Here is a 12,087-nt window from a genome sequence, read left to right on the forward strand (position 1 = left end):
GTGTGCTGTAGAGGGAATATTGTGGCAAGAAGGGGAAGAGCATGGCTCTATTTTTACTTAGTCTTGTCTGTGGCCTTGGATATATTATCTTAGAAGTGAGCCTTAGCTACCTTCAGAGAAAAATAAAAATCAGTAAGAGGATTGAAAATGGAAAAGAGCTTTATACAGCTTGAGATTGGTATTGAGCCAATTAGTTAACCACTTAGTTGCCATCATGAAGGTGGGATTATGTAACTCCGTTGGAATGATTCCACAGAGACAAACATTTGTGATTATACTGTAGCTGGGCTTTTGACCTGAAAAGATCTTGGGTAGTGAAGTCAAATTCTCATTCTCTAATTAGTGTTTTGGGTTTTAGCCATACTTTCACCACGAAAATCTGAGAAATCTGATACACTTTTTAAAAATCGTTGCTCTCTTGCCTAGCTGGCCTTCTTCAATGGTTGAGTCACTTTGAGCCTTTATTTTGTTATCTAGAAATTGGGGATAATGATTCCTAGTCTCATTAATTCAGAGGACAATTGGGAGGATTACAGGAGCTGTTGAATAGAAAAGCACTTTGTAAACTGAGAGCTCTATAATTACAACGGTCCCTTGGGTTTGTGGTGTGTTGATGGTGTTGGTTCATCTCTCAGGTTCATCTGCTATCACCACCCTTCTGCTGCCAGCACCTTTATCTTGCAGAGAAAAACAATGTACAGTGTGTTTCATGAAATTCATCCTTTGAACTAATGCTTAGTTATTGGCACACACAGGTGAGTGCTCCTTTGCTTATCCCAGAATATACCCCCGCTGTTGCCCACCAGGTTTTCTGACATACAGTGCGTAATTACCAGTGTGAGACTGGAGCAAGGCACACACTTGCCTTTTAAACTATGAAAAACTACAGTACTGGTTTCAGCAATCGGTGTAAATTTCTGATTCTGTATACATACAGTTGTGGACAGTTCTCCTCCCCCCACTTCTCTCCCTTCCTCTTTCCCATTTCTCTCTTACTAAATCCCAGAACAAGGTAGGAGACACACATCCCATAGAGCAAGGTTAGGTAAGCAGTTTCTGGTGTCTTCACATTTGTTGTCAGTGGAGGAGTTGTATGAGCTCTGCTTCCATGAGAGTTCTTGTTGGCTGTAGGCATGCAGGTACAGGGTAAGTCCTTTTCAGTAAAAGGTAGCTTTTTTAGTGGTAATTCTTCCTCTCATCCCACTGCCCCACAAAGATACATACACATACCTGGTAGAAGTTAGTCAGTAGGTCCCAGAGTCCAAACTGAGCTGGTCTAGTCATATGGGAAGTCAAGAGTTGTATTTCTCAAAGCTTCCTAGCAGAGTATGATGAGTAGCCAGTTGGAGTGATTTTGTTGTGAATGGCTGTAATGTGGTAATCATATACCTTTAGGGTCATTCCATTGGATAATAAATGCTTTTGAACTGGCCTTACACTTACTTGTGTTCTTTTCCCTTAAAAGGGAGAATATGACTCCCAGCCTCATCTGATCTCACCTCACCCCCACCATAAGTAGTTCCTGAGTTCAAGAGGTTGAGGACCTCTTGCAGTGCGGACATTCATTAAAGGTTACACTGTGTTGTGGTTTTGAAGGAATCAAGGCAAGAAGATTGAAGATTTTGGTTAGACTTTATCCAACAGAAGAATTGCCTGCCTAGCTCAGGGATGTTTTGTTTCTGAGTGACTCATTAGTGGAGACCATCCTCCAGGACTCTGTTGCTAAAAAAAGTAGAGGAGACAGCTTTCCTGGATTCTTTTTCTAGGCTATCCTGTCCACTCCCCTGCAATCTCTAAGATCACCCTCTAGCTCTCCGGGGTAGCCCTACACCCATGCTGGCCATACCTCACGCAGGTAATGCGCACTGACCCTGCTCTGGGGCTGACACTAGACCCAAGTTGGGAGATGGAAATCCAGGATGGGTTTTTTGTTTTGTTTTGTTTTGTTTTGTTTTTTGAGGTTATGAACCAAGAAGTCTTCCATAGAAGAGGGAAGAAGCAGCTATGTGCAAGGGAAGCTGAGAAGAAAGTGAAGTGTGTAGAGAGAAACAAATAATGCTGTGAGAATGACATCCATTCCCAAGAGCCTTCTAGTTCTGTCCCAGCAACCTACTTCTTCCCTTGCATTCTGTAAGCTTACTCTCCTGTAAGCTAACAATAAATTCCCACTTTTTGGTGAAGATAAGTCAAGGTTTCTGTTACTTGACCTAAAAGCTGCTTTATTAAAAGAAGAGGAGATGAACTATGTATATGACTTTCTACTTTGTTTTTAATCATAAGACCAGTATAACTAAAATACTAGAGATGAATAGAGCAGGGCCCCCATTAATCAGCTTCCAGAAGTATGTGAATGGACAGTTTAGTTAAATTGAGTGACAGTTTGGCCATTAAATGATATGTGCAAAGCATTTCCTTGCAGTACCTGTCCCAGACTTAAAAAATGTGTAATTAACATAGTAACGGTCTTATTAGCAGCTTTATGTGGCGCTGTACTAGTACCTCTCTTAGTTTCTTCTTTGCTATGTCATGCTTTCCTTGGTATATACCCATTGGGGTTTTAATAATGTTTTTTTTCCTAAAATAAATGATCGTGTGTATAATTTTTTTTTTTTAATCAAACTGCCTGAAGTTTTTAGGATCCTCCTTTGTTCAGACTAATAATACTCTGTAGAAGCATGAGATCTTACTAATCGTAGGTACTGTGATATGGAAACTCCCTTCCCCCACTTCCTTCTGCCATCTGTCTCTGAAAAATTAATAGCTGTTAGAACTTGAGTCATTTTACTTGGAGAACAGCTTGTTGAACTTCCCTCAGTTTAGCAAATACCTCTGCAGTTCTTATCAACACTATTTATCTTTTAGCTTTGCGTTCCCACCCTGTCGTTACACTAGTCCATAAAACACCAGCATGGTGAATGTTTGTCCTTTCGTTTTTGGCTGCCCAGCGGACGAGCTCTGTATCTCAGTCAGGGGACTTCTCTACTTTACGATGTTTTGTGGGAAGCAGTGTCACTGACCACACGCTCCCCTTCCACTCCCGACCCTTGCATATCTGAACACCCCGACCAAATAGGGAAAATGAGCACGCTTCTCAAGTTTTCTTATCCCAGATTGGGGGATACAAAGGAGAGGTGTGGAACGGAGTGGTTTAGCTGTGTGTATGGAGGTGGTAGTAGCCATAACTTACTGCTCTGAACTCAGCACCTCATTGGCAACCACATTCTGAATTTTTTGATTTGAGATCGATTCCCTTGCATAGGTTGTTGGCAGTGATTAAAAAAATTAAGGGGGGGGGCTCGTTTCATTAAAGTTGAGAAAGAGTTTGTGATCTAGCTGAATGCTTTTGTGCCTTCCCAAACTGACTGCCACAGCTGTCCTTAGTTCCTTACTGTGTAGATTTCTGTGCTAGGAGACAGCTCTTAACCATCACTGCAGGGGCACTCTAGTATTTTATGGTGGGACTCCAGCATGCCAGCCCTTCACCATAGTCTTAGTCAAAAGAGTACTCCCCTACTTTTCTTTATGGTCATTTTACACCTTGTAGCCACTGTTGGAGTCTTTGTTCTTTATGAGGTCAAGAATTTGATAGTCAAAACTAACCTAAGAGTTAACGGTTTTCTTTAGTATTTGTTGAAATCAACTGGCTTTAATAGTTTAGGCCAATTAGTGGCATTGGCATATTTAAAACATAAGTTTATAGAGTATTCATGATTTACTTATTAGTTTCTGACTTGTTTTTCCTGATTTTTTTATTTATCAAAGTCATGTTTGTTTATTGTGGAAAAATCTTATAAGTACAGGGAAGCATTAAAAAAAACTGTGTAGGGTCCCCACATTAATCGGCAGATTCAGCATAATCCCTATCAAAATTCTCACTGCCTTATTTGCAGAAATCAACAGTGTAATTATAAAATTTACATGGAAATGCAAGGGACTCAGAACAGTCAAAATGATCTTGAAAAGAACAAAGATAGTAGACTTTAACTCTCAGTTTTAAAACTTTTTTAAAAGATTTTATTTATTTGAGAGAGAGCGCAGGAGAGAACAGGAGTGGGGGGTGGGCAGAGGGAGAAGGAGAAGCAGACTCCCCGCTGAGCAGGGATCCTGACTCGGGAATCCATCCCAGGACCCTGAGATCATGACCACTCAGGCGCCCCTCAATTTCAAAACTTAAATACAAAGCTGCTGTAATCAAAATGGTGTGTACTGGCATAGAGATAGTATAGATCAATTTATGGTCCGTTTATTATTTTTTTAAACTGTGTTTGTTTTTATTTTTATTTTTCTTAAAGATTTTTAAAGGTTTAAAGAGAGAGCAAGCAAGCAAGAGAGAGCATGAGCAGGGTGAAGGGCAAAGGGAGAAGCAGACTCCCCACTGAGCAGGGAGACGGATGTGGGACTTGATCCTGGGACTTCAGGATCATGACCTGAGCAAAGGCAGATGCTTAACTGACTGAGCCACCCAGGCGCCCAGGTCATTTGATTTTTGACAAAGGTGTCAAGACAATTTAATGGGGAAAAGAGAAGCCTTTTCAACAAATGGTTTTAGAACAACTTGATATCCACATGCAGAATGAATTTGAATCTCTCTCTCATACCAAAATTAACTAAAATAGATCAGACCTAAATGTAAGAGCTACAACTAAAACCCTTAGAGGAATACATAGGTGTAAATCTTCATGACCTTGGGTTATTCAGTGGTTCCCTAGATATGATATGACACCCAAAGTACAAGCAACCAAAGAAAAAATCGGTAAGTTAGATTTCATTACAGAAAAAAAATGATAAATTAGGCTTCATCATAATTAAAAACATTTGTACTTCAAATAACATTATCAGACAGTGAAAAAACAACCCAGAGTGGAAGGAAATATTTGGAAATCATATATCTAATAAAGGTCTAGTATCAAGAATATATAAAGAACTCTTACAACTCATTAAAAAGACAATGTGATTTAAAAAATGGGCAAAGGAATGGAATAGATATTTCTCCAAAGAAGATATATAAGTGGCCAATAAACATGTGAAAAGATGCTCAACATCTTTAGTCACGAGGGAAATGCAAATAAAAGCCACAGTGCTACACCCACTAGGATGACTGTCATGGGAAAGGTGGACTGTCATGGGAAAGGTGGACAATGAAAAGTCTTGGTGAGGATGTAGAGAATTGGGAGCCTCATGCAGCTCCAAATGTGGGGATGTGAAGTGGCGCAGCTGCTTTGGAAAACCGTTTAGCAGTTTCACAAATGGTTAAGCATAAAGTTACCCCCTCATCCAGCAGTTTACTCCTAGATATATACCCAAGAGAAATGAAAATAGGTCTCTACAAAAACTTGTACACAAATGGTCACTGCAGCCAAAAAGCAGAAACTGTTTTATACCAACCCCAAAGTAGAAGCTACCCGAATGGCCATTCATTGTTGAATGGTTAAACCAGATGTGATGTATTCGTGCAATGGAATATTATTCTGTGATAAAAAGGGAATGAAGTGATACCTGTAACAACATGGATGATGAACCTTGAAAGTATAGGTCAGTGGAAGAAGCCAGACCCAAGACTACATATTGTGATTCCATTGATATGAAATGCTCAGAATGGACAAATCCGTAGAGACAGAAAGGTTGATTACTGGTTGCCAGGGGTGGGGGCGGAGGAAATGGGGAGTAACCGCTGATGGATATGGGGTTTCTTTTGGGTTTGATGCAAGTGTTCTGGGCTTTGATCATGTTGATGGTTTCCCGGCCTTGTAGAGCCCTTCTCATTTAGTTCCCACAGTAGCTTCTGACTCTTCTCTCAGAACTGGGGCTCCTGACTCCTCCAGAGTTCTTTCTGCTAATTTGGTGTGCCCACTTTTACAGAGAATTGTGGGTGAAGACGGGAGCATGCTAATTTGGAATATTATGAAAATACTATTTTATGAAGTTAAGTGCATTACTCACACTTTTGGTTGACCGAAGTACATTTGTGGCTTGGTTCAGTTAGCATTCAGCGCTCAAACTTCAGGGAAAGCAAACCCTTGAGAAATAGGGTTAAACCCCTGAAGTTAGTCTTTTAATACCAAGGAGCTTATGTTGATCTTTTTTCTTTTGTTTTTTTGCTTCAGAGACTGCAAGAAAGAAACAAGTAGAATTAGAAACTTCCTTAAGTGGTCATTCATGTTGATTGGGTGTAGTGCTGGGGTAGAAAAGCTGCTTGGATTTTGTCTTCATAAACTGCTACTCATCAGAACATGCTATGGTCCATTGCTTTTCTACTAAACTAGAGAGTTTAGAGCAGAAGGCATCAGTAAAGCACACTAGTGTGGAAAACTTTGTTACAGTGGTTACTTTTGTTTGTTTTAAAATGCGCTTAACATTTCAGAGCAACTAGTCATGGGTTCAGAGGTTTTATCCTGTGTACTCATTTTATTGATCCTTATTCATGGGCATCTAAAATGTAGTGAACTTCAAACTCCTTGCAAAAACAAAACATGGTTAGTAATTTTTATTCTTAAGGAGAGTTCAGACTTTTTAATGACTTTGACATGAAAATATACCATATTTTTAAAAATCTTGAACTTCAGATAGTAGTGGTCTGGCTTTGTTCTTTCATCATGTAATTAAAGAAAATGTATTAATTTTCTTTAAAAATGTATTATTTCTAGAAACTATGAATAGCTTCACTCTGACAGAAGTTCTCAGTGAAGTGCAGTTGACCCCTGCCATTTAATGGTTTCACATTGCAATCAGAGCAGACTTGCTCTTAGTAAGTATTAGCATTGAGACATGACTGTCCCAAGGACATGCAAAGTATCTTCTTTTTTCCCTAGTGAAGTGCTCTCAGAAATTTGATTTTAATATAATAAACACTTTGACTTAGATATCATAATGTCATCATAATTTTAATGTAGATAGACCACGCTTGGATTCTAAATTCCATGAAGGCAGAAACTTACTGCCTTCCTTGTATAATGTCAGAGTTTATTCTTGTGCCTGTCCATAGTAAATGATTAATAAGTGTTTGTTATATAAATATATATTTGTAATCACATATATATTGATACTATACATACTGCTTTGTAGTATACCCCCGACACATGCACAATTAACTAACGTGTCCTCCATTGATAATACTGTGTGTAATAGTTTTTCCTCATGTTTCTCCCTTTTTAGGTTGGTATTTTGTATGGCACCTTTTTTTATCGAAATTCAAGTTTCTGCGGGAACTGGTGGGAGACACAGGATCTCAGGAGGGAGATCATGAGCCGTCAGGCTCTGAGACCGAAGAAGACACTTCATCATCTTCATACAGGATCAGATCTGCTCGGCAAAGGAGGGCACCCGCTGATGAAGGCCACTGACCCTAGCCCCAGTCCCATACTAGTGAATGACGAAAGGCAGTGGGGAGCCTCTGTCTTTAATGACCTGGCTTTGCAGTTTGGTAAAAGATCTAAGAACATTTTTACTTGGATGTTAAGTCCAATTAAAAGAAAAAGATTTATATGTAAGCCATATGAAAATAAAGGGAATTAAAACCAAATCAGACCATTGCAGATTTCATCTTAAAGATAATCTTTTGCTTCACTAGCTTTCTACTTACATACTTAACTCTCTGGCTCCCGGGCTTATTTTCTTGCACTTGTGTGAATCTGGTAATCATGACAGGCTTGAGAAAACCATATTTTATTAATTCTGTAATGTATATTGTATTTTTGTTTTTGTTTTCACATTTTACCTTGTCCAAAATTGGGATGTGTCTCATGATTACTGTGAACCCCAGGAGAGGGTCGTGACGTAATTATCGCAGCCTGCGCGGGTGGGAACTTATTAACGGCTTGTCACAGCGTCGTCACTGTATTGTTGGTACCAAATGTGTCAGGTGTAATTGGCATTTAAAGATGTCTTCAAAAAGATTGCACTATGATTCAGCATTGAAACGAAAAGTGATTGTGTACGCAGAAAAGCATGGAAATAGGGCAGCGGGGCGAACGTTCGGAATTAGTGAAGCAAATATCCGGCGCTGGAGGAGTGACCGCCATTCCATATTTTCTTGCAAAGCAACAACAAAGTGCTTTACAGGGCCTAAGAAAGGAAGATACCCACAGGTGGATGAAGCTGTACTACGTTTTGTTAGCGAGATGCGTGCGAAAGCATTGCCCATCACGCGCCAAGCAATGCGATCGAAGGCAGGAGAAATCGCCAAAACCCTGGGGATAGACGAAACAAAATTCAAAGCAACCAGAGGCTGGTGTGACCGGTTCATGCGCCGAGCAGGGTTATCTCTAAGGCGGCAGACCTCGTTTTGCTCAGAACTTTCAGCTGACATTAAGCAGAAGATGGTGGTGGAGCACTCTTTCAAGAAACACCGTATCCCCAGTGCGTTTGATCACCCCACGGGTGCTCTTACGTGGACGAAAGCAGACATCCATGGCTGTGATTTGAGAAGTGATTCAGAAGAGCTGGACTCAGAATATGAGGTGATAGTTATAACTTAACCACTTAACTTCATATACTTTCTTTCGGGTATGCACAAGATTGATGTGTTAAACATCTGCTTCACTCTAAAAAACCGTTTCAATAAATATAAACATCCTACGCGGTATGAAAGCATTGTGTCAGTTTAATGCCCGTGTTTTTTCTTAGTTATATATATGGTGCATCTTACAATTGATGGTATCTTAGATAAAAAATAGTTTGTAAATTTATTTTCCCTTGTAAGCTAGAAATTATTTATTGGGGTACTTAATCCTGTCTCTTATAATGCTGTTAAAATAGTTATCCTCGGGATGCCTGGGTGGCTCAGTCGGTTAAGCGGCTGCCTTCGGCTCAGGTCATGATCCCAGGGTCCTGGGATCAAGTCCCACATTGGGCTCCCTGCTCAGCGGGGAGCCTGCTTCTCCCTCTGCCGTTCTCCCTGCTTGTACTCTGTCTCTCTCTCTGACAAATAAATAAATAAAATCTTTAAAAAAAAAAAATAGTTATGCTCTATGAGATACATTTTTTTTTTTTGCAACATATTCAAGATTTTAGAGTAGTGACTTAGCCTTAGAAGTTCTACTTCAGAAGAGCAGGATTAGTCTCTCCCTTTGTATGGGAGGGCTTCACGCTCAAGGCATGTGCTGTGGAGAAAGTACTTCTTCCCAGACAATTAGTGACAAGACCTCAGAGGTCCTAGGTACCGAGGATAAAACAGAGTGGGTGAAAATGCCCGCTTCACTGGAAAATAACTTGCCAGCTACCCATGTTTGTCTTCAGTGAACTTTGGACCGAGTGTTCACCAGGGAAGAGATACGGATTCAAAGACCCTTCCTGTTTGGTGTTATCCACTCTGTACAAGACTGAATTGCAAAGCCAATTTCTTTTATGAATTCCAAGTTCCTTTTTTTTGTGTTTACCCTTTTTTCTCAAAAACTAGTCATCCCAGGATATCACCTCTATGTTATGACGGTGTGTAATTATGATACCTCATACTCCGTGCTGATGGTTTTGTCAACAGTCCACTTGCATTCCTGAGGTATGCCTAGTCCTTTGGATATACCAAAAGGGAATTTATAGAGCATGTACTTAGTTTTAACCAGCAGCTGAGAGTGGGGCATAATCTTTCATTTCCATACTGGATGCATTTTTCTATGATTCTGTGCCTATAGGGATTAACAGAACAGTGACAAGTTTCAAGCGTTCATTTTAGTGCTTCATACTAGCTGGATATCAAATTAAAACTGTCGTCAGTTAGAAAAATTAATGCCTAAAAGCTTCTTGGTACTGGGAGGATATTTAATTAGATCTTTCATAGTCTAAAACTTTGAGCTGTGGATTCTGCTTTATAGGGAATACCTTAGGTTTAGGTAATAATAGTTGTCGAAAAACCTTAAATAACCAGTGAGCTTCTATACTGTTTCAGTATTAAGGAATGATGGCTCATATGACCCCACACAACCTGCAGGGGTCATCTACAATACTACAAAGAATCCATGGAAAGGTGTATTTGTTGGTATTATTTATTAACATTTATGCTTCAAGGATGTCTTTTTTAGTAGAATTTAAGGAAATGTTCTGTTTATTGGGAAATATATCCAAAAGCATGTTAATCGCTCACACCCTACCATGTTTTAACTCCTCGGAGAGTAAAAAGAAATCACTGGTGCCAATATGAAAATTCTACAAGCTAATTCCTTTGTTTAAAACTTGTATTTTTCTCTTGCACCCCCCCCCCCCCCCCGGTTAACACTCAACATAGTACATATTTCTAAGGCCACTAAGAAAGGCAAGAAGAATATTAACACAGAATTATTTGTGTGGTATATGTTTTTGTTCCTTTGCCTATTTTGGTGCTTTTGTAGCTGCACTCAGCCAGAATTTCCCAAGTACCTTTTCAGTTTCTCAGTGAAAGACTGACTTGCCTGTGGTTAATTTTGAAGTTTAGAAGGTGCTGAGCATTAAGAGCACACACAAGTATCCGTCTTGTCTGAATGCTCACAAACAGCGATGGCGATTAACTATGCCATCTTTTGAGGATAAATTCTAAAATCGAGGACTCTAGCAGGGTTGTTTCATTTCCTTACCAATTTACCATTCCCGTATCTCTTTGCCTCTGAAACTTTTGTGCAAATTGCTCGTATCAAACATACTGGTTTGCGTTGCTCTGATGTAAACGCCAAAAAACCCCGCTAAATATTAGTGTGGCACTGTTAAGTGAGGTGTTTAATATATTCATTAAGCTAAAAATAGAATTCATCCAATGGATTTTGTAGTGTTGTTTTCATGGTGGAAACATTAAATACATTGTTTTTGGTGAATAGCTAATTCACATATGTGCTGACCCATTTCTTTAGATGATACTAGGTTTAAAAACCACTTCCAGTTGTTGCTTTGCTGAAAGGTGGGAATATATTTGCCGAGAGGTGGGTGAACCATGTTAATGATTTCACAAAATGTTATTTTAAACCAAAATGTGTTGAAAGATTTGAAAGTGGTGCATTTTTATTTTTAGGAGCAACCTATTTCGGAATTATTTTAAGTCAACAATGCAGTATTTTTTAAAGTCTGTCTTTCTTACAAGGTATGTTTTAATGTAACATGTAGCCAGTGTAACTTTAGATTTTTGACTGGTAAACTTCAAGTGCTTTTATATTTGAAGTTGACTTTAAAAAGCCAATGAGCAGTACTCAAAGGTTATAGACTTCCAAGCAACTAATGGAATAGTATTTTGTTACTGAGTCTAGAATTAAAGCAACTTGTATGGTCTGCTTTTAAAGTATCCTATAGCTTTGAAAGCAAAGAATAACATTTATCTTAAATTAATAAAAGTTACATTTTCCATTTGTTAATGTGTGCTGACTGTCTTATGACCCGCGTTTAACATTTCCCTCCAGGTAGTTCTTTGCATAACCATTCACCAAATACTGCTGCTGTGGTTTCTTAATGGAAACATCTGTGCTGTGCTATGATGCATTGTCATCCTGCTGCTTGACAAATAGGTTTATATGGAATTAGACTTGTGTGCGGTAATAGTACCTTTATATAACAAAATGTAAATTTAGACTTAAGGAATGTGTGTAAATGATCATTCACTGTTTTGTTTTAAAACCGGTCAATACTATACCTAAAGCTTCTGTGGTTTGTTTGATGTTTTAACTTTCACTTTAAACTGCAAAGAATAAATTAAAATGAAAACAAAAGTTTGGTATGTGTCATTGATGACGTTTAGTAAATATGAAAGGTACCTGGGGCATGAGGGGAGTTGAAAGCAGTCATTTTTACCAGTGGTCCACCCTTCACCACACTTTTCAAACTCTAAGGATCTGTAAGAAGACAGCAGTAGTATTCCTAGTGCCATGAAAATAATTGACTTAGAACCCAAAGGACATACAGCATTGGAGCTAAATTGCTTTGACCATGTGTGGCCTTTGGTTTTCTTCTCATACTTTATCCAACACCCTCGAGGTTGTTCTGATACTCTGTTTACCATAGTCATGTCTCACGTTTTTGTTAGTAGTAACCATCCGGAAGACTAAGTGACCAAAGCCAAGTGAAAAGATTGAGGAGTGCCTTTGAAAACCAGTTTGAGATGGGAAATCATTAATTGCAGTGGCTAGGAGCCAAGTTTTT

The 12,087-nt window shown here is 39.1% G+C and overlaps 1 protein-coding gene across 5 annotated transcripts in view; it reads left to right on the forward strand.

Moving 5' to 3' along the window:
• SMIM13 (small integral membrane protein 13) overlaps nt 1-12,087 on the forward strand; it is a 211,127-nt gene that overhangs the window by 17,539 nt on the left and 181,501 nt on the right. Inside the window, exon 2 of one of the 5 annotated variants that reach the window (XM_036106556.2) lies at nt 7,153-11,657. The exons of the other annotated variants lie outside the window; for them this stretch is intronic. Within the exon in view, the coding sequence (XP_035962449.1) occupies nt 7,153-7,340 (188 nt within the window). The 3' untranslated portion in view covers nt 7,341-11,657. Of the gene's footprint in view, nt 1-7,152; nt 11,658-12,087 lie in introns of those variants that run through there. 5 annotated transcript variants of the gene reach the window in all.

The sequence above is a fragment of the Halichoerus grypus genome, chromosome 9, assembly GCF_964656455.1.
Source record: "Halichoerus grypus chromosome 9, mHalGry1.hap1.1, whole genome shotgun sequence".
NCBI lineage: Eukaryota > Metazoa > Chordata > Mammalia > Carnivora > Phocidae > Halichoerus > Halichoerus grypus.